This window comes from Arvicola amphibius, chromosome 7, assembly GCF_903992535.2.
Source record: "Arvicola amphibius chromosome 7, mArvAmp1.2, whole genome shotgun sequence".
Classification (NCBI taxonomy): Eukaryota; Metazoa; Chordata; class Mammalia; order Rodentia; family Cricetidae; genus Arvicola; species Arvicola amphibius.
Window position 1 is genome coordinate 107,156,170 of NC_052053.1, and position 27,861 is coordinate 107,184,030.

General features: G+C 40.0%; 1 protein-coding gene across 4 annotated transcripts in view; it reads right to left on the reverse strand.

The window, feature by feature from the left end:
• Kiaa0586 (KIAA0586 ortholog) overlaps positions 1-27,861 on the reverse strand; it is a 93,240-nt gene that overhangs the window by 55,784 nt on the left and 9,595 nt on the right. For 2 of the 4 annotated variants that reach the window (XM_038337702.1, XM_038337705.1), the window contains 14 exons: positions 25,300-25,474; positions 23,845-24,066; positions 21,271-21,418; positions 19,082-19,249; positions 17,721-17,844; positions 15,178-15,310; positions 13,796-14,013; positions 13,124-13,196; positions 10,681-10,908; positions 9,125-9,299; positions 6,632-6,826; positions 4,156-4,343; positions 1,679-1,789; positions 763-843 (listed from right to left, as the gene is read on the reverse strand). In XM_038337702.1, coding sequence (XP_038193630.1) covers positions 763-843; positions 1,679-1,789; positions 4,156-4,343; positions 6,632-6,826; positions 9,125-9,299; positions 10,681-10,908; positions 13,124-13,196; positions 13,796-14,013; positions 15,178-15,310; positions 17,721-17,844; positions 19,082-19,249; positions 21,271-21,418; positions 23,845-24,066; positions 25,300-25,474 — 2,239 coding nt within the window. The remainder of the gene's footprint in view (positions 1-762; positions 844-1,678; positions 1,790-4,155; positions 4,344-6,631; positions 6,827-9,124; positions 9,300-10,680; positions 10,909-13,123; positions 13,197-13,795; positions 14,014-15,177; positions 15,311-17,720; positions 17,845-19,081; positions 19,250-21,270; positions 21,419-23,844; positions 24,067-25,299; positions 25,475-27,861) is intronic. The other 2 variants (XM_038337703.1, XM_038337704.1) reach the window with 2 other exon arrangements.

Consider the following 27,861-nt stretch of genomic DNA (forward strand, 5'->3'; position numbering starts at 1 on the left):
ATTTCATTTTGAACTATGTATTTATTTTGTGTGTATGTGCCTGAGTCTAAGCATATGAAGCACGCGTGTGCAGGAGGCAGCAGAGGTCAGGAGCCGGATCCTCTGCAGCTGAAGTTATTTGAGCTGTGAGTCACCATGCTGGGCACTGAGAACTGAACGCAGGGGCTCTGCAAGGGCAACAAATGCTCACCCTGGAGCCATTTCTCCAGCCCTCAGTTTCAAAGTCAAGGAAATGTGAATGACTTATTACTAATGCTAGATGACTTAATATAATAGTAAATGGCTTATTAATAATATTAAAATAATCTTAATCTTATGTCTCCTTTTTCACCTATTTTACTTTTTCCTATCTTTCTCTCCTATTTTACTATTGCTATCAATTTCTTAACTTTGACATCCATCCTTGGGTTTTAGACTATAAGTTTTTTTCTCAAAATAAACCTAGCGTTGCCTCCAGAAATAAAGAGTTTAAATGTAATAAAATGGAGAAAGTCAGAGAAATGAAGGCAGCCGGTAATGTTCCAGGTGGGAAATGGTGGGCTGTCATTAAGTTTATGAAGACAAAATTATACTACAGAAAAACACCTCATAATTTTAAAAGAAATTTAAATAATCATATTTAAAAGTTAAAGTCTATTTAAATGAAAGTAAAAACACGTTTCTTAAAGCCATGCAACATAGTTATGACAGCCAGAAGGCATCCAACTACCTGGAAAAGTATTTGCAGGAAAAAGGACTTCTGTGTCTCTAAGCTTTGTTTACCTGAATAACATCAATTACTTCATCAAAGTTAGTTCCTGGAAGCTTTGCTTCTTCTTCATCCACCTTCATAAATTCTGGAGTCTAAGGAAATATTAGAAACTTTTATTGCTTTCAATCTTAAAATACGTCCATATAATTTATCAGATTTTCACTTATACTATAACCTCATATAGCCTTATTATTTTAATATTCTATTCAGAACTGATTTAATTAGTAAATAAAACCCAGGTTAGTCCTCAACCCATTATCTCATCATTTCAAGAACTATAGAAAATTATTTTCAATAAAAATATTTTTTAAAAAACTTATGAGGAGGCCATGGGAAAAGGGTCACTGTGAGGTCCAGCTGGGCTGGCTGATGAGTTCTAAGATAGTCTGGCTACAGTGCAGACGCTGTCTCAAAAGACAAATAAACAAAGATGCCAGCTTGACATTTAAGCTGCATCAATAAATACAAATTTTAAAAATTTATATTTTTTTTATTTTGTGTGTACCCATGATGACACCAAAGCCGTTGTGTAGAGGGTCAAAGGAAAAATACAAGAATCAGTTTTCTCCTTCTATCATGTGGGTCTTGGGGATCAAACTCTGGTCCTCAAGCTTAGCCACAAGCACTGTTACCCACTGAGCCCCCTGCACTCCATGGAAACATTAAAGCACCTATCAACAGGCTGAGGAAATACTTAAAGTGCAGCTGTGCAAGTGTCCACATTCGCAGACCCAGAAACGACAGAAACAGATTACACTGGTGTTAAAGGAAAGAAAACGGGACTAGCAAGATGGCTCAGCAGGTCTTTACCTGTGCTTGTCACCAAACTGGACAACCAGTACTTGATTTCTGGGACCTACATACCGGAAGGAGAGAAACAACTCCTGATGGAGTAACAGTTACAATAGAAAGAACCCTGACACCCACCTGGATCCAGGTGTGCAATGGCGGAAGAGAGGCTTCTTTGGGACTTGGCGGAGGGGAAAGCCTGTCATCGCTGCTGTATGAAATGCTATCAATGTCCACACTAGGCAGTATCTACAATAGGACAGAACATCAGTTTTCTGTTTACCTCTGGGACTTAAGTGACTGTCAAAAAAGGACAGCAAAACACGCCCTCTAAATTGCTATTGTGGCTGTTACTTTGAATTATGAAAGCATATTATACAAAACAAAGGGAAAAACACAAAATTCTCTCAAGATAATTTCACTTTGACGACCTACACCCTTTCTGTTTATTACCCATTTAAGCAAGATTAAGTGTTCTCGGTCCTGATTGTTTTCATTGTTATTAGGTCATAAATACCTTATCCTGCTTCTCTGTAGAGTTCATATTTTAAATAACTGCATAATATTTTAAGGATCATACATCCTTACTGCCAGTTTTTCCCATTGTTACACATAGGTCACAACAACAAAATAAACCTCAGTATCTTCATACATGCAGTGCTTTCTTCCCAAACGTCAAATTACTGCTTCAAGTGAGATAGATTTTGATGAACTTTGGCCACCGAGCAAGGATACTCAATATGCTTTGTAAGTATCGGCAGAGCCCTATCCAATCCTTGTTCACACCACTGAAGACAGACCTCTTTAAGTTTTATCCAACACTCAACTAAAATGAGCAGTTTTTCAATAGCAATAAATAAATGGGAGTATATTATCATTATTTTAATTCTCATTATCTTAGCTACAAGCAAGACTTACATCTAATTTCCTTGTTATTAAACCATACTTGACCCTCTTGTAGACTCTCATTTATGGACTGGACTCCAAATGGATTTAGGTCTATGTTTTCTTATAACTTACAAAAGTCTTTGTATTTAAAAACAATGTCTTCATCAGAACCTTCCTTTCATATGCTGTCACTACACACTGCTTTCTTAGTCAGTTAAATTTCTTTGACATATGTAACTTTTAGACTTTAAATTCAAATCTCTCTTCCCTATGATATCTAAAGTATTTGCTTTATCCAAATCCAATACCCAGAATTTGTTTCAGTTTTAAAGTCCAATGAAATTGTCTTCAAATTTTTGTGACTTTGTATTTTATAATTTAGAGTGCCAAATTGGAGGTCACTTGGTATACAGAAAGGATTTGGAGTCTACGTTGGATGGTGGTGGTACATGCCCTTAATCCCAGCACTTGGGAGGCAGAGGCAGGAGGATCTCTGTGAGTTCAAGGCCAGCCTGGTCTACAAAATGAGTTCAAAGACTATTAGGGAAGTTATACAAAGAAACCTTGTCTTGAAAAACAAAAACAAAAAACAAAAGAATTGGAGTTTAAAACTACTTTTTTCTTATGTAATTAAGCTGAATATAATATATATTTTTCACTTATATAAAATCTACTCTCTTTAACATAACAAGTCTCTATTATGTTCTATATTCTTTTTAAATAATAAAGTTAATTCTGAAATCCTACTACACTGGTCTAGTAACCCTGCTGCTTGGCTTTGAACTTGCTCAGTAGCTGAGGATAACCTTGAACCTCTACCTTTCAAATGTTGCCCCAAATAAACCAACAAACTTTTTATTTTTCTAAACCCTTTATTCTTTCAGATACCAAAAGTTCAAGAAAACAAAATCTCAGCCGGGCGGCGGTGGCGCACGCCTTTAATCCCAGCACTCGGGAGGCAGAGGCAGGCGGATCTCTGTGAGTTCGAGACCAGCCTGGTCTACAAGAGCTAGCTCCAGGACAGGCTCTAAAAGCTGCAGAGAAACCCTGTCTTGAAAAACCAAAAAAAAAAAAAAAAAAAAAAAAAAAAAAAAAGAAAACAAAATCTCATGATATTTTTTAAAAATTAGCATTTCACTAAAATTTCACATTAAATTGGGAAGAAGAGTTAACCTGAATGTTTTTAGTGTATAAAATGAGTTCTTTGTACTTTCATTCATGTCTTATGATTGGATAAAATTTGAAGTATTGATTATACTAATCATACCATTCATGAACTCAATTGTTTCTTTTATCATATGTTTTGGTTTATTTAGTTATTTATTTACTTGTTTATGGACTCTCTGCACAGACCTAGCTGAATAGCTAGCTAGAAACTTGCTAAGTAGATGAGGCTGGCCTTGAACCTGCAGCAGTGCTCCTATGGTTGCCCCCTTGGCTTGGACAACAGGAATGTACCACCATGCCCAGCACGGTAATTCTTCTTAAAAGTTAATTACAGTATACTATAGGCCATTCCTTTAGAATATTGTCCTGTCGCTTTGCTGTGGATCCCTGATTGAGAAGAGAAGCAGCAGAAAAAGGACAGGGGCATCACAGCCTGACAGTAATAAAGGAACCTTAATGAAAGCAAAGTCTTCAGGAAATTAGGTAATCAGTTTTAGGTACTAATGGCTGACGTGGGTTACTGTGGCCGTGACAGGGTCTGCTCGCGCACCCTGGCATACCTGTACAGAGAGCTGAGGGGGATCCTTCTTCTCTGATTTCATTTCTACAACAGCTATGTTAGGTTTCTTGACTCCGGCTTCTAGTTTTCGAGATGAGGGAGGAATGGAAGTAGTCACAGTTACAGGATGTGGCTTGTTTACCATTACTCCAGCAGGTGGTGCGGAATCACTATTACTTTGGGTTTGTCCTGTGAAATTTAGGGTAGAGAATGAGGACTATTTCTAGACAAAAGAAAAAATCAAAATGCCTGGATCTTCATGACTGCTCTTGCACACAAAAGGAAAAGCCGTCTACTAAGCACCTCTCCATCACCACGGTCCACACATGCTCCCCACGCCAGCCTGTGAGCAGTTGCCAGCAATGCTGAACTACTAGCTACTGTACGTAGTTGCCACTCCATACGCTATCTTAATTCTTAAAACAAAGGTTAGCATCTACTATTAGAAGACGCTCCACTGTAAGCTGAAGGAGCCAGGCATAGCAGCCCGAGTGAATGTGCTACTGACATGGGCACAGGCATTTCAAGACCTCAAAGCCTCAGCACCGTGGGAAAATGGCAACCCTTTGCCCTGGCTAGGCTCAGGGTGTGGCAAGACTGCCCTCCTCATCTAAGCAAATATAGACATTGTGTGGAGAAAATGTCCACCATAACCCTCTCCTCTCATGACCCCTGGTTATTTCCTCCCCTGGAGACTGAACCAATCAATCAAGATTAACTAACCCTGTCTCCTTGTCTATCTGTAGGCATCTTGTTCAGCTGTATTCAATAATCCCAGGCTCTCAGTTCAACTCTATGAAATGAACAGTGAGCTTCCCAGATGTAAAGGTTTCTTCACAGAGAGCCCAGCTCTGGACCCCAGGCTTCCTGTAGGCCATCTGTGTGTTTATCTTGCCTTCATTCTCTTGCTGACCCAGTCAGGTCCAAGACCCCAAGACTGTGCACAGCACATGCCCACAATCCCAGCACCTAGATGTCTAAGGCAGGAGGATTGCTATAAGTTTGAGGCCAGCCTAGACTACATAATGAATTCAAAGTCAGCATAGGCTAGTGTGAGACCCTGTCTCAAAAAATAAAATGTAGCCTTCATTTATAATTACAGTGTACTCTCAGAGAAGAAATCAGGAAAAATATTTCACTCAAAATAACTCCAAAACTTTATGCGTTCAGGAATGTATCTAACCAAAGAAGTAAAAGACCTCTACAACAAACTCTTTCAGATATTAGAAGGAAATTACAGAAGATACAGATGACAGAAAGACATTCCATGCTCCAGGATTGGCAGAATTAATATTGTGAAAATGGCTATACTACCAAAATTCATTTTCAAATTTAATGCAGTATCTAACCAAATTCTAACGCCATATTTCACAAGTTTAGAAAAGACAATACAAGAACTTATTTGTAACTACAAAAGACCAAGAATCAACAAAGCAATCCTATAAAGTAAGAACACTGTGTAGTATTACAATACCCAATCTTAAATTATACTACAGAGCCAAAGTGAAACAGACAGCCTGGTCCTGGCATAAAAATTGACAGTCAGACCAATGGAACAGAGAGCAACCAGAAATAAAATCACTATGCTCACTTAATTTTTAACAAAGGAGGCAAAACTGTACACTGGAAAAAATCCAGTTCAATGAAGGTGCTAGCAGAGAAGGGCTTCTATCTGCAGAAGATGAAATCAAATTCATATTTTTCACCTTATACTAAAATAAATTTCAAAATGGATCAAAGACTTCACTTAAAACCTGAAACACTACAACTTCTAGTTCCAGGTGACTGAGTGCCCTCAGGCCTTCACTGGTATCTGCACACACAGGGTGCACACAAACTCATACAGGCACACACAAAAACACACAAATAAAAATATAAATCTCTTTTTTAAAAATGTATTTAGGGTTGAAGAGATGGCTCAGTGGTTGAGAGCACTTGCATCTTACAGAGTACCTGGAGGTTCTGTTCCCAGTACCCACAAATGTGCAGTTTCCATGCCTATTGTTCCTGAGTAAAGTTATGTGATGTCACACCAGCAGATCTGCCCAGTTTTTAACAGGATGACTCATAAAGACCTCATATAAGGGAATAACCAACTATTCACCTAGAATATATGACCACCTAGCTTTTACTTATCATAACCTGGTTCAAAAGTATATAAAAATGCTTTAAAGTATCTCTCCTAACACAATATTAAAACAAACTGGACTTCTTGAATTATTATGAAGGCCAATGACATGTTAGTCGTGTTATCTACACCAGCAACACACCAAGAGAATAGTTCCTGGGAGAGAGATTCTGGCGAGAACTCATTGCTGAAGAGGTGTGTGTGTGTGTGTGTGTGTGTGTGTGTGTATTGCTGCATAAGCTACATTCTGAGGCTCTCCCCAGACATAAAAAAAGAGGTGGCCCTGCAACCGACCCTAAGGAACGAGTCCCTTCCCATTCTCTGCTGCCACATATTTGTCACTGCTTACCTAAAAGAATCGCCATTGGGATTAGATGACCTTCCAGGGTCCCTGAAACAGTAGGCATTTCTCTGCTGGGGCTGAACAGATATTGCTGGTTACCATGAGGTAGTGCGGTGATGGGATGTTGCAGTTTAGAATCCATTTTCATAGGTTTTGTTGCATAAAAGTCAGTCTGTGTTCTTGCCGACTTGACTTTAGTGCCTACAACGACCACCAGTAGCAGACATTTAAAAATATGACAAGTATCTACTAACTAGCCACCGAGAAATACAACTCTTTTTTTCAGCCAGATTTCATTAAATTTAATAAGTTTATAGGGTCTCCAGTAGAAATAATACATAGACCAGAGGCTAGCAAACTTATTAAATGGCCAGACAAGAATGACTTATCTCAATTGCAAACAATCATCTTTGGTGATATAACAAGCAGCCATGAATTATAAATGACCATGGTTATATTCAAATAAAAATTTACTTCAAACAAAAACCAGGCAGCTCACCTGCAGACCAGTTTGTCTGTCCATGATACATTTGAATAGAGCTACTGTAATACAATAATTTTTAAAAAGTTGAATAAAGAGTCTGAAGAACTTATCTTCAAACTCACTAATTTTCCTCTGCAATGTAAGAAACTAATGACCATTTGTTAGGACTGTCCCCCATTCCTTTATTACACCTTCACTCATTATACAATTCCGAATAACCAGCTTCTATCCTTTGAGATTATGTATAGTTAATCTAAGTCTATACTTATTTAAAGCTTATTGAAGTTAATGCTATTGTATATTTTTCTAATTCTTTTATGTAGATTTATATAGTATCATATTCTAAATTATCAAGATCTTGTAAGTTTGTCAGAAATGGTGGCACAGCACCAGGAGGATGAGGCAGGAAGCCTGCCAGAAGTTTGAGGAGAGCCAGGGCTATAATATCAAGATCCCTATCTTAAAAAAAAAAATTGATCCAGTGGTGGTGCACATCTTTACTCCCAACACATAGGAAGCAGAGGCAGGTGGATCTCTAAGATTCGATGCCAACCTGGTCTACAGAGTGAGTTCCAGGGCAGCCAGTGCTACACCAAGAAACCCTGTCTCTTGAAAGAAAATAAATAAACAAACAAATGAGGGTTGGAGAGAGAGTTCAGTGGCTGAGTAATTGCTGCTCTTTCAGAGGACCCGAGTTCAGTTCCCAGCATACACATTGGGTGGCTCGCTACCCAACCACCTGTAGTTCCAGTTCCAGGGGATCTGGTGTCCTCTTGGGCTTCTGGGCACTCCAAACACAAACATAAATAAAAATTCTTTAAAAAAAAGTCAGATCTGGGTGAACACACCTTTAACCCCAGCACTTGGGCATCAGGAGCAGGCGGATCTCTGTGAGTTACAAGTCAAGTAGTCTACATAGTGTGTTTTAGGACAGCCAGGGCTGCACAGGGACTCAGTCTCAACAAACAACAACAAAATCACATAAACATAAACAGAATAAAACTTAAAGTTTTTATTATCTGTCTCTTTAGAGAATTTGAATTTCTTTTTCCCTGTCAAAGAGGAAAACAGCAAGTAACAAGGCCAAGGATATACACTATGTCCACAGGCTGTCACTCACTTTTACCTTAGATAGCTTAGTGAAAAAAGCTATTTGAGGGGCTGGAGAGATGGCTCAGTGGTTAAGAGCACTAGCTGCTCTTCTAGAGGATCTTAGTTCAATTCCCAGAACCCACATGGCAGCTTACAACTGTCTGTAATCTCAGTTCCAGAGGACTGACACAGACATATATGCAGGCAAAATACCAATTCACATAAAATAAAAATAAAGATTTCCACCTATTTCCTCTTTTTAAAAAAAGCTATCTAAGGATCTGAAGTGTTTTAAAACCTTAAGCTATTGTTTTAGAAATGCTTTCAAAACTCCAAATATAATTTTAACAATAAATTTCCAATATTTAAGAGAAATATTAGGGTAAATATAATAAGTTGCATGCCTTTAAGAATCGTATCTATAGGATTCATAGATAACCAGCATTTACAAGGGAAGAGAGCTGAGCAACTGCCACAGAGCCAACTCTAGAAGTGGGCTAACCTCCACTAACTACACTGTTGGTAAAGCTTACTAATGTCTAAGACGTAAGAAGAGACACTTCAAAATGTAATCAAAATTAACAGTCAATATTTAACTAAGTCACATTCAAATAGGCAAATGAAATGGCTGACATGAGTCAAAACACATTAATAAATGAAAATGTTCTTATTTAATTAAAAGTCAGTAAGAAATCAATCATCTTTGTTGGCTAAGGCTTTTGGTGACACAACCACCAAAGTGCCCACACACATGCCTCACTAGGAAGCAGCAGGTGCTGCAGCACATTGGAGCTCTGCTGTTTCTCCCTCCCCTCTTCCGGGACCATGGACCTTGAGCTGTGTGTGTAGCGAACAAATAAAGAACACTGTTACGTATTATTCTGTAAACAATGCAGGAAAACACAACAGATGAGCGTCCTCACCTTTTACTAGCTCTATTACTCTTGGTCTCTGGGGTTTGGCCTTAGGAGATGGAGAACTGAATCTGAGATATGGTCCCTTTTTAAGCGTGCTGCGATGGCCCTGATAAACCGGCTTTCCATATATTTGTAACATATAATCCTCATCTTGTAAAACCGTGGCTGACTTCACGAGTCCCTACGAATGCAAAAAAAAGTTAGCATTACTATAAAAATAGCAGCGTCTTCCACCTAGCAAACATAAAAGGTTTTACATTACTGCGTATACTTTCAGGTCCTAATGGTTAAACACATTTTACATAGCTATTATGTTTAAATAAACTAAACCGCCTTTAAATGACTTTATACACTCCCAGCTCCACTTTCAACCATAATCAAAATGCCGCAGAAATGGACTGGAGAGATAGAGAGCACAGGCTGCTCTTCCAGAGGACCCAGGTTCAACTCCCGGTAACTTACAACCATCTATGACTGTAGTCCTACGGGATCTGAAGTCCTCTTCTGGTATATAGACATACATGCAGGCAAAACACCCACATAACATAAAATACATAAAGAAATCTCAAAATGCCACAGAAACGCAGCATTTATTAAGCATTACAGCCAAGCATTTAATTGCATTTCTCTGTTCAATAATCCATGCTTAGCACAAAAACATTAATGGCCAGCTAGAGCAGTAAAGAAAACCTCTCCAGGGCTGGAGAGGTGGCTGATGTTAAAGAGCACTGCCTGCTCTTCCAAAGGTCCTGAGTTCAACTCCCAGCAACCATATGGTGGCTCACAACTATCTGTAATGAGGCCCTCTTCTGGCCTGCAGGCATACACACAGACAGAATAGTGTATACATAATAAATAAATAAATATTTTAAAAAAGAAAAAAAAAGAAAATCTTTCCAAGCAACTAGCTCCATGTCTTACATTACAAGGAACTTTTTAAGTTTAAAATAGAGCACACACGAAGATGGAGCATGCCTTTCCGTGACATGGATCTGACTAGTATCAGGCAGCGGAATAATCTCTAGAATACCTGTTGTGTACTGTGATTCTAGGTATGAGCTCCACAGCTGGGCATGGCACTGTGTGCCTGTCTTCCCAGCCTGGGCAACATAGAAGATCCTGTCTCTTAAGAAACAAAAAGCAAAAAAGCAAAAAACAATGGGGCTAGAGAGATGGCTCCGTAGTTAAGAACATCGGAAGCTCTTCCAGAGGCCCCAGTTCAATTCCAAGCACCCACACAGGAATTCTCAGCTGTCTGTAACTTCAATTCCAGAAGATCTGACACCCTCACACAGACATACATGCAGGCAAAACATTAATGAATGCTCATAAAATAAAAATAAATTATTTTTAAAAACAAACAAATAGAAGAAAGGACAGATTTTATGTGGTCTTCCATATTACAGGTCAAAGTCTTATGTAGGCAATGGTACAAATCTGCTCTAGGTTTGTACAGCTCTTCAGAGTTTACAATTTTTCATATCCATGCCATTACTTCTATCTCTACGGAAATGACCAGGAACAATGTGGCATCTAAACACAAACTCAGATCGGGAGCTCACTTCTTTCCTCTCTCTCTGTGACCCTGAGGGGGGCCGGCTCCTCCCGGGTGCGTCCCTACACTGCTCTTGTATTTGTTTTTCACAGTGTCTTCTTGGAATTGCAGATTTGCTCACTGGTTTGTCTCGGGTGTTGGCTTTAATGTCTCTACTCATATTCAGAGCTTGCTTGTTCCGTTGATTCTTTGGATCAAATCTCTTTTGCTCATAATCTTTTCTCGTAAGTTCATCCTACGGCAAAGAAAATTAAAATTACTTAAGCCAAAGCAAATAGTAAGGCTCTCACACTAAAATTACTGGAACTTATTTGTTGTACAAACATTGTTTAGAAATTCTAAATGCTTTAAAAATAAAGAATAATAACTTACACATAAAAAGTAACTTTCTGGCCGGGCGGTGGTGGCGCACGCCTTTAATCCCAGCACTCGGGAGGCAGAGGCAGGCGGATCTCTGAGTTCGAGGCCAGCCTGGTCTACAAGAGCTAGCTCCAGGACAGGCTCTAGAAACTACAGGGAAACTCTGTCTCGAAAAACCAAAAAAAAGAAAAAAAAAGTAACTTTCTGGAAGAATGAACAAAACCTAAGAAGAACTAAGCACAGAGGTACATGCCGGCAACTCCTGCACCAGAAGACAGGAGAGACCCAGCTGGAGGCCAGCCTGGCTACACAGAGAGATCTGTCTCATAAAACGAAAGTAAACAAAACAATCCTAAAACTAAAAGGCTGTCAAGTTATGAGACATGGGGAGGAGGCAGCAGCACAGGAAAAGAGTATTACAAAGTTTTTACCCTTCAGATGCTTGGATCACATGACATTAATACTTTAGAAGAATAAACTTTGGCACATGATTTATAATATAACTAAGATGACTATATATAAAGTTAAATTATTTGAAGATTTAAATAAACATTTACATAGGATTAACAGTAATGGCAACATATTCTGCTCATTGGAATACAGCCAGAGGTCACTTCATCTTTTTATTTGGTGAGTTTATACAATTAAATAAACATACATATATTTGTATATACACATATGTATGTGTGTTTACATATTTATTTGTATGTATGCATGTATGTATGTATGCATATATATTAGTTTACAAGTAACAAAGGTTTTACTGTCCTGTTACCACCGAGAGTAAACACGCATGCACACTGGATGAAAACAATCAATTGCCTTGCATTCCAAAATAAAAGTAATGGTTACCTTGTCTAGTTCTACACTTCAAATACACAAAACTTAGAGACTTTTTATATCTGAAGACATGATGTGTCCTTCATTGGTGTGAGAAAGATTCCCCTTAGAACTGACTTTTCTTTGCTTTAGTAACTTTGGTATGTTTACCTTAGTGCATCAATGCTAGTCAATCTGCTGTCTTGAAACATCTTTTGCAAGTAGAATTTCATTTTCTGTTTTTGTCAATTTTTCTTTTGAATTTCTCATATTTCATTTATTGTCTAATATTTTGGCATAGAGGAGCCAAATAAAATTTATAAAAATAAAGAGTTTCCTAGACGGGTGGTGGTGGCGCACGCCTTTAATCCCAGCACTTGGGAGTTCAAGGCCAGCCTGGTCTACAAGAGCTAGTTCCAGGACAGGCTCCAAAGCCACAGAGAAACCCTGTCTCGAAAAACCAAAGGAAAAAAAAAGTTTCCTAAATAAATTCTACTTCTATACTTACTGATAAGCAAATGTAAAGAATGTTGGTGAACTGAAGTATAAACCAGGTCAGGGGTGGTAACAACACCTTTAACCCAGCCCTCAGGAGTCAGGAGTGGTGGGTTTTATGAGCATGAGACTGACTTAGTCTACCCAGTGAGCACGAGGACAGCCAGAGCTATATAGTGAGATCAATTCTGAAAAAAACAGATAACAACAAACCAAAACACCATGAACAAAACAAAGAATCATAAGCCAGACCTGGTGGTACATGACTTATCTTCATGGAAGAAGCTAAAGGATCTCAAGCTAAAGGCCTTCCCAGGCTCCTGTGAGTTCAAGCCTGGGAAACTTAGTCACCATCTCAGAAAGTCCCAAGTGGAGACTAGAGAGATGGTTCAGTGGCTAAGAGCTGATGATAGGCTTCTAAAGGACCTGAGTTCAGTTCCTAGCACCCAAACTGGGCAGCTCATGATCACCTGTTACTCCAGCCCCAAGGCACCCACCCAATGCTTTCTTCTGGCCTCTCTGGGCCCTGCACACATTTGTCATATAACCACATGGACACAAACACATACACACATGAATGAAAATAAATCTTTTCTTTAAAAAATGAGTGAAGGACATAGCTCAATGGTACAGCGCATGCCTAACATGAGACAGGATCTAGGTTCAGGTCTCAGTATTGCAAAAAGAACAAAAGAAGTGGACGTACATCAATAATCTGGAATTTATGCTATATTCAGAAAACTGACTTGATTTTCATTTTTTTTTCCATGACATACCTGGATTTCTGCTGAAATGATTTTAATCCAGTCATCTACTTTCTTTCTGATCCTAATTTTCTCTGACATCTCTCTACAAAAGAAAAAAGAAGTGTTCTTAAATCAGTCTTAATATACTGATATTAATATACTGATGACCAGGGTCGGATGAGTCAGGTCCTGAGAAAACAGTCAGTGATGGTATTAGCCTTGGCTAAATGTTAGAGGGAAATGTTTGTGAAGAACTCAAGGACAGCAGTATCAGGCAGAGCGAAAGCGGACATGGAAAACCACAGCCAGGAAAACACGGCACCTCCATGTCTATCCACAGCAGGACACAGATCTGCAGAGGCGTTAGGGGCCTTTCCCAGACATGAAAACACAGTAGTGCAGTGAGTGCTTGGGAAAGAAATTCAGAAAGTGAGGCTGTGGGGCTGTGGGCTGTGGGGCTGGAGAGACAGCTCAGCAGGGGAGAGCACTCGGGTTCAGTTCTCAGCACTCACAACCATCCCTAAGTCCAGCTCCAGTGGACCCCTCTTCTGCACTCTATGGGCACTGGGCACACACATGGTGCATGCACATACATGCAGGTGAAATACTCCTACACATAAATGAATATTTAAAAAGGAAGGTTAGTAAGCAGATCTGGCAGTTTTGTAAATAGCACTGTGATGCCCACATATCCCGTCTCACCTATTGGAAGAGAAAGCATTGATAAAGGAATACACAGCAGCTCCATCCTTTGCGCGGATAATAGCTTCCAGGTTTTCTTCTAGCACTTTCTTATTGTTCTGTACTCCTTTCAAAATCTTCTCAGCATCTTTCAAGACAGATCTGGTACCGGTTGTCTGAAGCTTAGCAGAATTCTGTGGAAGATCTGAAAACCTCAAGATAAGTGGAGACTGTTTTACCTTAAAAAAAAAAATAGGCAGAAAATTTAGTACATTAAACTTACATTAATTTACTCTAAATAAGAAAGGTTAAAATATGTCAGCAGTTATGCGTGCACAGCGCTCTTCCAGAGGACTGGAGTGCATTTCCCAGCACTCACATCGGGTGGCTCGGTTCCAGGAGGACACACTCTTTTGGCTTCCTTGGCACTCACATACATTTAGCATATGTGCCCCCGCCACACACATACATACAAGTACACAAAAAAAGTAAGTATGTAATGCAAAGAAGAGCCAGCTAGTACACTGTTGCAACCATACACTAGAATCAATATAGTCTAACTAGGGTTCAGTTTGTCCAAATGAAAAGTTACTGAATACCTGGCATTCTTTGGTTTGTTTTCCACTTAAAGAAATTATTACAAATATTATCTGCAATAGAGACAGGACATCCAGAGCAGTGCTAGGTCATCTGATCATCAATGAAAGCTCCACTGGTGAAGCAAGTTGCTCCAGACACTGTGGACTGGAGACCAAGGCTGTCCCACCCCTTTCACTCTTCCTCACACTCCTCCATTAGCTGAGGTGGCACACTGCTGTGATCTTTGCCTGCACTCAGGCAAAGAGAGGAGGATCACTAAGACTGAAGCCAATTTGGTTTAAGGGACACTCCTAGGTCATCAAGGGCTATACTAAAAAGAAAAAAAAAAAGATGTCAGAAAGTGGGAAATGTCAGTGGCCCAGGTCTGGCCAGAGTGCAAGGAAGAAATCATTTAGTAGGGACTGCTGAAATTTTTTTTTGTAAAGGGAACAGATCTGACTGTCATGTTTCTAGTACTTTATTTTCACCCTTCCTTCTGATTTCTGGTTTACTGGCTTTTTTATTCCGTTTGTTTGCATTATTATTATGTTTTACTAGGTATATATCATACACACTACAGTACACATCTGTTTGTTTTTGAGGCAAAGTCTAATGTAGCACAAGCTGCCCTCAAACAAAAGGGTGACCTTGAACTTCTGATTCTCCTGCATCCACCTCCATAGTGCTGGGATTGCAAGTGTGTGCCAACATGCCCGATGTCATACACGCATGCCAGGCAACCACTCTGTCTAACTAAGCTACATCCCAGGCTCTTCCTAATTCTTACCTTATAACCATGGATTTTAACACTATTCCCACTTTACCTGGAGCATATCATTTGTTTGTTTCTTCCTCTGGCCAAGATCATGAACATCATCATCATCCTTTCTCATAGTTACTTTAGCTGTTCCTAGCTCTTCCAGGGAAGGACATCTCTGTGAATGTAGAGTTTCAATGCTACAAAAGATAAGAAATTCCTAAGCTGTCATAAACTCAGTAGGCATTTTATACATACGGGCTTTCTGCCTGCATGCATACCTGTGCACCATGGTGTGTCTGATGCCTCAGGAGGAGCTACATACAGGCAGCTATGAGCTACCATGTGGGTTCTTGGAACTGAACTCAGGTCCTCTGTGAGACCAGCCAGTGCTCTTAACCACTAACGTAACTCTCTAATGCAGAGTGAGTCTCTCTCTCTCTCTCTCTCTCTCTCTCTCTCTCTCTCTGTGTGTGTGTGTGTGTGTGTGTGTGTTTAAATAGAAGGGGAAACATTAGAGGAAGGAGAAGAACTTAAGTGTGTAGTAGGAGGCCTAGGAGGCCACTTGTTCGTTCCTGGCTACCCAGACTAGAAATCATCACTCCGAAACTATATAACTTAGATCACTGCTTGGCTAATCACTTAAGCGTATTGCTAGCTAGCTCTTATATCTTTGGTTAACCCATTTCTATTATTTTACATTTTACTGCGAGGCTTGTGGACTACCGGTAAGGTTCCAGCTGGCAGCTCACATCTTTCCCCTCTGGCAGCTCCATGGCACCTCACTGACTCCACCTCCTTTCTCCCAGTCTTCTCTGCCTACCTCTACTCTGCCCTATCACAGGCCAAAGCAGTTTTTTTATTCATTAACCAATAAAAGCAACACATATACAGAAGGACCTCCCACACCGTAAGTGCAGGCAAAGGAAGAGACAGTAATAGAATAATAAAACACAGAGGATGACAGGCAGCCAGTTAAAGGAAACAGGGGCATGGGGTAAGAATTAGGGAAAGAGGGCTGCAGAGATGGCTCAGAGGTTAAGAGCACTGCCTGCTCTTCCAAAGGTCCTGAGTTCAACTCCCAGCAACCTCTCACAACCATCTGTAATGGGGTCTGGTGCCCTCTTCTGCCCTCTGCAGGCATACATACAGACAGAATATTGTATACATAATAAATAAATAAATATTTTTAAAAAAAAGAATTAGGGAAAGAAAAGCCTCAAGGAAGGGAACAGCTAAGAACAAACTATACTGATATTTTCATAAATGTATGAAAATGCCATAATGACACCCATTGCTCTATAAGCTAACTTAAAAAGAAATCATAAAAAACACATTATAGTCAAATTGTCAAAAATCCACAGCAAAGAGAGAATCTTCACAGTTGCAAAAGAAGAGTGGTTGGAAGTATGCAGGGAGTCCTCACCAAGAGTGCTCCTAGATCCTCACCAAGAGTGCTCCTGGGTCCTCACCAAGAGTGCTCCTGGTTTGAGGAGTTTGAGGTCAGCCTGGTCTACATAGAGTTCTAGGTCAGCCAGGGTTACATAGTGAGACACTGTCTCAAAAAACAAACAAACAAATCTGTATTTCTGTAACTTTTCTTCTGTATTAAAAGTCAGGTGAATAGGGACGAGAGAACTACCTCAGCAGTTAAGAGTACTTGCTGCTTTTGCAGAGGATCCCAAGAACCCACATCAGGTGGCCCAAGCCTGCCTTTAACTTAAGCTCCAATGAATCTGCTGCCCTCTTCTGGAAAAAAAAAAAAAAAGCTGAACCAAGTACAGTTACCAGGTTTCATAAAAATAAATGTTTCTGATCACACAGTAGAAGTAGAAAAAATTTTCACTATGCAGAAATTAAATTGGTATGAAGATGAATGAGGTAATTTTAAATTAGTGTGTCAATTACAGTCTCTAGGGTAATCACTAAGACAGTAACAACAAAAGTAGCAAAGGAACAAATGAAAACGGTGCACTAAGGTACCCACAAAAAAGAAGGCGGCCACGGAGGAGCAGTGCAGCAGGACTGAGACACACGACAGGTGCACAGCAATGTGGCACACATAAAAGACATTCAACAAGATAAAACTATGCAATATTTCCAAATAAAACCATTCAGATTGCAGATTTTCAAGGTTTTTCCTTACAGTTTTTATCACGTTAAAGTTAATATAATGATTACGGTTTAGATTTACCTGATCTTAACCTTTTTAAACTCTTTTGCAGGGCAGGAAATGAACCCCAGGAACTCATGCATACTGAACAAGTCCTCTACTGCCACTAAGTTGGACCTCAAGCCTCAAAGCAAGCTGCATGCACAATTTCAAATATACCCAAGCAGAGAAAAGAATACAATGAACTCTTTATGAGCCATTATTCTCAAAGTTACCTTCATTTCATCTACACCCCCAACCCACTTTCTCCTCTCGACCATCACAATAAGGCTACACACATATCACGCCACCCGAATCTGCCTTTGTTAGAAATTAATAACCTATATTTCTAAATCAAGTACTTGAAAAACCATTTATGTAAACACATTACTAAAGAAAATGCAGAATTCTGAATAAAGCTTTTTCTAGTCCAACTAGTTCCAATCTCTTGTTTTTACCTGTCTCCTTTCTCAGAATTCCATCCCATTTTTGACCTAGTTAGTGAGGTTATGTCTGATGATTCACTTTTTCTTGTCAAAGAATCATTACTATTCAATATTTGTTCCAACAATCTTACATTTCCTAAAACAGAAAAAAAAAAGTCATTTTCCAAATTAGTTCATTTGTCCTTGTACTTCACCTCGTGTGTACCTGCACTCCAGCCTAAACTAAGACCTTACCAGGGTTATCCGCTCAGCTCACTCTGTACCCACTGCGGTTCTTCTGCACGCATCCCCTAAATTCTATGCATTGGAAACTCAGTTCTCTGGGTTACATGGTAATGGAATTTGAAACGTGGAGTCTTCCTGATGTGACGAGGTCATGCGGGTTCTGTGCTCATGGGTGGAGTAGTGGTCATCAAAGGAGGAAATCTGTTATGAGACAAAGCTTTCTCTGGCTAGCTTGTGCTCTTGCCCCCACCACAGCATGACCCCTAAGAGGCTCACTGTCATACTTTTAAAGTTCTGGAATAGTGGCTAAATAAACCTCTTTCCTTTATAAATTACCTAACCTGTAGGACTCAGTTATTGCACCTGAAAATAAAACCAAGACAATATAGACATACGTACATTCATCAAGTGAGACAAAATATTTTCATCTTATTAAAAGCTAGAGTTTTAAAAATTCCCAGCACTCGGGAGGCAGAGGCAGGCGGATCTCTGTGAGTTCGAGGCCAGCCTGGTCTACAAGAGCTAGTTCCAGGACAGGCTCTAAAAAAGCTGCAGAGAAACCCTGTCTTGAAAAACCAAAAAAAAAAAAAAAAAAAAAGAAAAGAAAAATTGGATTAATATAAGTAAAAAGACAAAACTTACCTCTATCAGAGAGTAAGATTTTTGTTTTGTTTTGTTTTGTTTTGTTTTTCAAGACAAGCCTTCTCTGTGTAGCCCTGACTGTCCTGGAACTCGCTCCACAGACGAGGCTGGCCCCAAACTCAGAGATCCCCTGTCTCTGCCTCCTGAGTGCAAGGATTACAGGTGTGCACCACCCCTGCCTGGCTAGGTTACGGAAACTTTAAAAGACAAAGCCTCGCTGGAAGGAGTACGGCACTGGGGACAGGCTGAGGTGGCACAGCTTGGACTCATTTCTGGCTATGGTCAGCACTGTCAGCTCTCTGATTGTAGAGTCAACATGACCACCATCTAAGCAACCACATCGCCCTCCTCCTACCATGCTTTTCCATGATGAAATGTACCCCTTCTCAACCATGAGCTAAAGTAAACACTGCCTTCTTTAAGTGGCTCCGTGTCAGGGATTTGGTCACAGCATTAAGAAAAATGACTAACATCAAGGCGAACACGCATCCTAATGGGGGTCCTACCTTTAGGACTTGACATTTCCATATTTTCTTTTTCTTCTACAGGGTTTTCCCTCTTTGATATTTTTCCATCTCTTGAAACAGGCACAGGAGCAAACCTACGAGGTGCTGGTGTCTCTAAAGGAGACTTCTGTCCATCAAAATCTGTATCTTCGACTTCTTTTAAAGGCACTTTAACAGAAAGGGAGGAAATAATGAACAAAGGATTGTGGTGTCTCTAGTGATAGAGTGCTTCCTACCATCCATGAGACCCTGGGTTCAACACCTTATACTTATATACAAAAGTAATGATAACAATAATAAAGGTAAATTAGCTTCAAAAACTATTTTTATCTGATTGCAGAGTTTGAGACCAGCCTGTTCTATGTAAAGAGTTCTGGATAGCCAGGGATAAACAGTAAGACACTATTCCAGAAATTTCAATTAATTAAAAAAATAACTTTTTGAACACAACTGATACGGTACTGGCCTTACAAGCATGGTGACCTGAATTCAATCTCCAGAACCCACATTAAAAAAAAAAAAAAAAAAAAAAAAAAAGGTGTGGTTGTGGTGGTATGTGCTCGGGAGGCAGAAATGATGGGATCCCTGGAGCCTCAAAACAGCCATGCTACCCTTCTTTTCAAGCGGCAGGTCATGAGAAAGCCCGTTTCAAGAAAGGTGGAGCTGGGCACGGTGGTGCATGCCTTCACTGCCAGCACTGTGAAGCAGTGGACCTCTCGAAACTCAAGGTCAGCCTTGTTTACACAGCAAACTCCAGGACAGTCAGGAAGACTGCATTGAGAGACCCTGTCTCAATGAAAGAAAGAAAAACTTCATCCTCACTAGAAATCAAGTAAATGAAAACTATAAATGTTTTATAGATAAAGCTAGTAAATTAAGAATTGGTGTAATAATATACATGAGTATTGTCAAAGCTGTGGTGAAAATGGCATCGCTGGACATTTTTCAAAAAAATACTTATTTGTGTAGGAGAGTTTAGTCTGTAAGTACACTGTGTGTGTGGCCTGGCACCTGTGAGGGCCAGGAAAGAGCACTGGGTCTCCTAGGACTGAAGCTAGGAATAGATGTGAGCCACCATGTAGGAGGTGCTGGGAGTTGAACTTGGTCCTCTGCAAGAGCAGGAGGTGCTCTGTGTGTGTGTGTGTGTGTGTATAATTTTTTTCTTAATGTGTATTGATGTTTTGGTTGACGTACGGCTGTGCATCACAAGCTTGCAATGCCTGTGGAGACCAGAAGAGGGCATTGGATCCCCTGGAACTGGGGCAGTTATAAGCACCCACATCATTGCTCTGAAATGAACCTGGGTCTTCTAAAAGCAGCCAGTGCTCTTAATCACTTAGCCATAGCTCTGGCCCCACTAGACACTTTCAATGGCAATAAAAACTAAAAAAGTATCTGGCAATATCTTTTGACCTAATAATCTCACTTTTAGAAATTTACCCTAAAGAAGTAAGATTAAGAAAGAAAATGCTACCCACTCCAGTGGTCCCAGCACTTGTGAGGCTCAGGCAGGAGGAGCACCACCAGCTCAAGCCAGTCCGCGCTACAATATAAAACCCTGCTTCAAGAACAAGATCACTTAGAGAACTACCTAACTGCCCACCACCACAGTGGGTAAAGGTCCACAGTATTTAACTGTACTCATCTAACAAAATCAAGAAAATCAGTAAATACACAGCCTCTCAGAGGATGAGAGAATTATTACAAGCATTCCAGATTCTAAATAAGTGGGGTTTTTTCTATTATTTATCTGTTTTTTGGGTTTTTTGTTTATTTGTTTGTTTTTTTGACAGGGCTTCTCTGTGTAACAGCTCTGGCTCTCCTGGAGCTCACTCTGTAGATCAGGCTGGCCTCGAACTTACAGAGATCCACCTGCCTCTGCCTCCCGGGTGCTGGGATTAAAGATATACATCGCCACCACCCAGAAATAAGTAGATATTTTTTTCTAAATTTCTAAAAATCTGATGATTTTTCCAGTGATCAATTAAAACTATAAATAAGGAAGTATTATGATTCATAATTTAAACAACCTTTGAAATAAGTTCATTTATTTGAGTCAAAAAAAAAGATATAAAACCAAGACTTTCAAAAATAAATTTTACCAAAGAAAAGTGTCCTACCACTTTATTAGTACAAATGACAAACATTCACAGCTGGCACATTTTAGTCACAAGAAACAGGTATTTCACCTTGTTTGGAGACAAATGTGTTCTGTGAAGATGCACTGCTCCCAGGCTGAGGCTGGCCTGGTTTCCCAGAGTGCTTTTCCACTGCTTTGGGAGGGGGCGTGCCGACAAGCTGGCTGTTAGCCTTGAGTGCGGCTCCAATAAACTGGGTCTAGAAGAAAGACAATTATTTTATTGATCTCAAATTACGTCACATATAATTGATGATATCAAGTGACAAGATAGATTGAAATTTATTAGCAGAGTTGAAAATTGATTATATTTAATATACAATGAAAATGTGGTACACTTACACATGTGCAGGTATAACATTCATATACATTAAAAATAAAAATAAACTTTAAGATATATGTGAAATGTATATTTTAACAAATAAAGCTGATTTCAGAAGAAAGTTTTATGGCATGTTAAAAAATACTAAATTATTCAGTTTTACAGAACTCATAAAAGTGTACTGAGATCCTTCTAAATAAAGCAGATAGAGATATCCTCAATTACTTAGCTTCATTAGGCTTTATGTACCTCATGGGCCATCAAGACTTCAACTTTATCTAGAATTGCAAGCTACGTAGACAGACATAGGAAGTTCAAGGCCAGACAGTACTATATAGTTGAGATTGTCTTAAAAAATCAGAAAAAAACAACAACAAAAAATGAATGCTTTTTTCTTTTTTGATGAGAGGGAGAAATTGTTTTTAAGCAAAGAGGTCAAGGTGCAGAGAGGTAAAGCTGCTCACAGAAGGACCAGCAGGCTGAGTCACCCGGCATCCCAGCAGCTAATGTACTACACACTCAGTCCACACACAGGGGAGCAGGCTGTCTTGAATAATGGAAATATAGAAACAAATAAAAATCTTCAAAACAAAAGCACTTAAGTGTGTACTTTGTGACAATATATTAATAGAATAAACTTACTTTTGTACATTCTTCCGAGTGTTACATTTTAATATAATTATTAAAACTTCAAAATTGTGCAATTAAAAAGAAATGTAGGGCTGGGGAAGATGGTTCAGTGGTTAGCGCTTCCCTACAAGCATGAGGACAAATGTTTGGATTTCCACCTAAAAGGTGGAAATAAGAGGTCCCAGAATAGGGTGGCTAAAAAGACCAGTTGTATCAATGAGCTCTGAGTTTCATTTGTGAGACTACATCTTAAAGGATCAGGAGGAAGATTGAGGATTATTTCCAGTATCAACCTCTGCGCATGCACACACACCTGCACATGTACACAGGCACGCACACCCACATACTCACATGCACATACACCCACACACAAGTATACCCACATGAACACACACACACATGCACACACACTCACACACCCACATGCACACATACCCACATGCACATAAACCCACACATGTGCCCTCACACATACAAACATGCATACACACATGCAACACATAAATGAACATATAAAAGGAAATGTAAATGTACAATGGTTATAAATTCCTGTTTTAAAAGTATTTTGTTCTAAAACTTGGAACCAAAATAAATAATAGCTATTTATAAAGATAGTTCTTTTTACAATACCTTTTTTACATACTCAAAAGGCATTGAGATATTTATTCTTTTTTAAAAAATATTTATTTATTATGTATACAATATTCTGTCTGTATGTCTGTCTGCAGGCCAGAGGAGGACACCAGACCTCATTACAGATGGTTGTGAGCCACCATGTGGTTGCTGGGAATTGAACTCAGGACCTTTGGAAGAGCAGGCAGTGCTCTTAACCTCTGAGCCATCTCTCCAGTCCCTGAGATAGTTATTCTTTTAATAAATTAAATTCAGAAACAAACACACAGAGTAGTTAGTTCCGTCGTCGGGAGCATCAGCACACGAGAAAGCTTTCAACAAGCCCCAAGCAGCACCACAGAGCTGCTCTTCCAGAACCCCCAGATGTCCAAATAGCTGTGATTTTATCAAGCTCTCCAAGTGACTCCAATGCATACTCCAATGCAAAAAAAAAAAAAAAAAAAAGTGACTCCAATGCAAGCTAGGAACCGCTGATGTAAACAATCACTGCCTTGAAAATAAGATTACTGGGCTGGGGAGATGGCTCAGTGGGCAAAGGGCTTGCCTTGCAAGCATGAGGACCTGAGTTCAGGGTCCTAGCCCCATGTGAAAAGCGGGGCATAGTGGTCAGAGTTGCAGACTCAGTACTGGGAGGGAAGGGAGCAGACAGGTGCATCCCGGGAGCTTGCTGATCATCCACTCCAACCAAATGGATGAGCTCGGGATTTGAGACTGTCTCAAAAAAGAAGGCAGAGGGTGACTAAGGAAGACATCAGTGTTGACCTCTGGCCTCCACATGAACACATACAATACATCCGATGCTGCAAAAGGAAGAAAAGCCAACTATAAGGAGAAGTCTCACAGCACCAGTGACAGACAACCTAGAACATGCGAAGCATCCACATGCAGTAAAGACTGATGAGCATGCAAACCCTGATTTAAGAAATCAGACTGTCACGACCTACGCAATTGTCACAACCTATTACAACTGTCAGTTAATGTTAACTTAGAGATGTAAGAACAAAAGGATTGTGGAACGTGCACTGGCTTTATCATAGATACCTGAATATCTATTTGTTGTTGCTGTAATTTTTCAAGGTGTCTGATGTGCTGCTCCATAAACACATTCAGTTGCTTCTCATGATCATGACAATGTAATTTCTCTTGCTTATTCTGAATGCTTGTTTGGTGCTCTGCCACACGCTGTAACTGTTTATCAGTCTCCTGTAACTTATTAAGTAATTCTGCAACAGAATTAACCTTTGCTTCCAAATCACTCTGTACCTAAAACAAAAATATCAATAGAATGTCTTATTATAGAAAGACATAAGAGATGTGTTCAAGTCCTAAAAAGGTTATCTACAGCAATTGTACTGAGACGATGTTAAACCTGAGCCTTAACTCAGAATTTCTCGTGATCTTTGTTTTTAGAGTCACAAAATTAAAAGGCAAAAATGGAGCAGCCTGGTCTACAGAGTAAGTTATAAAACAACCAGAGCTTTGTAGAGAAACCCTATCTTGAAAAACAAAAACCAAAGACTAGCAACTGCGGTTTCCTCCTCCTGGTGTTCACAGTCTGAGACTGCGGTCCTACAAATACCCGCTACTGAGACGAGCTAACCCCTCCTCCTGTGCTGTGAGAGTTGACATGCTGAGGTTCCAGAATGCACACACCCCAGGACCTGACCCCCAGCTTTTCTGTCTGTCTATGTTCCTGTCCTTAAATCAGGGTTCTAGACCCAAGTTGTGCAAGCATGTCCTATGATCACAGAAGGATCTCAAGTTCAAGTCCAGATAGGAAGATCCTGTCTCAAAAAACAACGTAGGGATGCAACTCAGCGAGTGTGCTTGCCTAATATGCATGAAGCTTTGGTTCAATCACTAGCACTGCATACACCAGATGTGATGGTGCACATCTGTAATGCCAGAACTTGAAGGGTAGAGGAGATCAGATATGGCAAAGCAAAGATCAGCCTGGGATACATGAAACTGTCTAAAACTAACACCAGAACAACTTTCGATAGTTCTCTAATATAAGGCTGGAGTAGGCCAACAGCTTCGAACCCGAGTCTTGACTCTGTTGTCCATTAGCTCTAACATATTATGCCTATCCTGACCTATTTCATTTCCCCATTACAAACTGACAGGCTTGTCATATATGACATGGTAAGATCATGTAGAACCCTACGGTTCGTTCAGGACAACAGGTCTGTCAGTGCAGCTCAGTGAACAACAACTGCCTAGCACTGCATAAGGGCCCTGGGCTTGATTCTCAGAGAATGAGCATCCACAAAGTGGACTTTCAGTGCTACAACAAAAAAGGCTTGGTTTCTGAAACCAACACATTCACAAGGAGGTGATTTTCACAGCCTGAGAAATAATTCATAACCACAAATACAACAGTCTTTCAAAGTGGGACCAACTAGAATGTCCCTAAGTCTACCATCAGACACAAGCATCTGAATCAGTTCCGAACATACCACTGTGTATCTCGGTGTCCAGGGATGGGGGAAGTACCTTTATCAAAGGAGCTGCTGTGGCAATGGCAGCAGCTGTTGCGGCAGCCACAGTTGTAGCAGAATCAATCCTACTGGGCGAAACTTCAGTCTCCTGAGCAACAGTATTCTTTCCTGTATTCAAGTCTTCTAAAAGATGCACTTTCACCTCTTTAAAAACAGCCATGCTCTGAGCTCTTGAAATACAAAGAAGCAAAAGTTTTTCAGGAATCTACATTGAGTCATTTGAAGAAACGCTGACTTGTCAAGCCTGGTAATCTCCCAAAAGTAGGTTCGTGATTTTTTTTTTAAATGTTTATTTTACTTGCAGTCATGTGCAGTGTCTGTTGGAGAAGATGCGTATGTACATGTGAGTCAAGGGCCGTTGACACCCCTGGAACTTGCACTGTGGAAGATTGAGTTGCCTGATGTGGGTACTATGAACCAAACTCAGTCTTCTGCAAGTGCAGCAAGCATTCTTAGCCACTGAGCCATCTCTCCAGCTCCGTTTTTTTGACTTTTTTTTTTTTTTTTTAAATCAAAGACTAGTGAGTAGTCTCCACAGTTCTTCGGAAGACCCAGTTTCAATTCCTAGCACCACCACAAGGGGGCTCACAACCATCTGCGCCGGACATAGCTCTGACTGTCCTGGAACTCGTTTTGTAGACCAGAATGGCCTTGAACTCACAGAGCTCCACCTGTCCCTGCCTCCCGAGTGCTGGGGTTAAAGGTGTGCGCCATCACTGCCTGGCTAAACTCCTTGAATGTCTTGATGCAGTTTATGATGGCTCTTGTAAATTCAGTGTCCTGCTGTTGTCTAGGTCATTCGCATTGATTGGCAAGCCTTTTTATAGGACTGGTATGTTTTGGAGAGAACTGACTTGGTATTTCATATTGTTGGTATTCTTTCAATGAGATCTGGGCATGTGGGCTTTCTTTAAGTTCGTTTTAAGTTTGCTATGGGTGGATCAGGGTGAGAGAGAAGAGAGAATGTGGGAACGGGTTGGAAGTGACTTGGGTGGAATACAGTACAGTGGGCAGAGGGGACCTGTTCTAAGATGGGAGTGTGGAGGTCTGAGTGGAAAGGTTGGAGATGACATGAAGTCTGTAGCCAGGTGTTTCTTGGGAGACAAAGACAGGCAGATCTCTGTGAGTTCAAAGCCAGTGAGGTCTACAGAGTGAATCACAGAGCAGCCAGACCTCTCAGAGAAACTGTCACAAAAATATCAATAAAAAAAATTAAAACTGAGAACAAAGAAAAACCTCAAGTAAAAACTCATAGAAATTAAACAACAAAGCACTGAATGGGTCAAAGAATGAAAAGCTTCTTGGAACTAAATAAAAATTAAAATACAATACAATAAACCCTCTGGGACATATTGAAAGCAGTCTTATGGGGTTAATTTTAGCTCTAAGTACCTATATTAAAAAATCAAAAAGAGCACAAATAAATGCCTTAATAAAGCAACTCAAAAACATGGCAAAACAAGAACAAACCAAATCCAAATCCAACAGAAAGAAATAATAAAAACCAGAGCAGAAATGGAAACAAATTCAAGAGCTGGTTCTTTGAGAGATAAACAAACTGAAAGACCAATAGACCAACTAACCAAAAAAAAGAGCGGTCCTAATTAACAGAATCAAAAATGAACAGGGAAACAGTACAACAGACAGAAAAAATCCAGAATATTGTAAAGTCAGGATGTTTTGCTCCTTTCTTTGTAATTTGGAGGATGCTGATTCAAGCCTACGTGCCAGCTAGCATACAGAGCAGACAGACAGCTGTGGGCATGACGAAAAGCCATGTCTCCTGGTTACCTAGGAGACAGAATGCTAATGTTAAGTTTTGGTATAAAGGCTGTTTGGAGAATAAACGGAGGAATTCTTCAGGATGTGAACTCAGGACTACATGAGGGACCACTGAGAAAGAATCTTCCTCCCGATGAAACCATGTGAGTCGTGTCTTTATTCCTGTCTCCTCCATGCCAGTCCAGAGAGATAGTTTATGTTGGGGTCTGGTCGAGAGAAATAATTGAGGGTCTGGGCTAGCATCAGACCCCGACACTTGGTATATGTCCAAAGGCCTCAATATTCTACTCCAGACAGTGGGTCAGCCATGTTCATCCTGTTCTAGTCACAATATGGAAGCAATCTAAATGTCCCATAGCTGATGAGTGGATAGTGTGAATATACATTACAGAATATTATTCAGTGGTTAAAAAAAATGAAATCATAAACTTTGCAGGTAAATGGAAAGAACTAGAAAAGATCATACTGAGTGAGGCAACTTAGGCCCAAAAGAAGACAAAAGTCATACGTTCTCTCCAATTGGAGGCCCCAAGCCCTAAATCTTCAGTTGTGAATACATAGCCAGTAGTAACTACAAAAACCAGGAAAGTAAAATAGGACCACTGCTACAACAGGTGGTTTGGGGAGCAAAGGAGAAGGGAGTAGCAGGGAAGAGTAATCTGATCAGGGAAAGGGAGACCGCGCCCACTCCTTAGGGAAGAGAAGGAAGTTGGTTACAGAAGAGGCAGGGATGGAGTAAGAGGGAAGCAGAATACAAATAATCTGGTATGAGGAA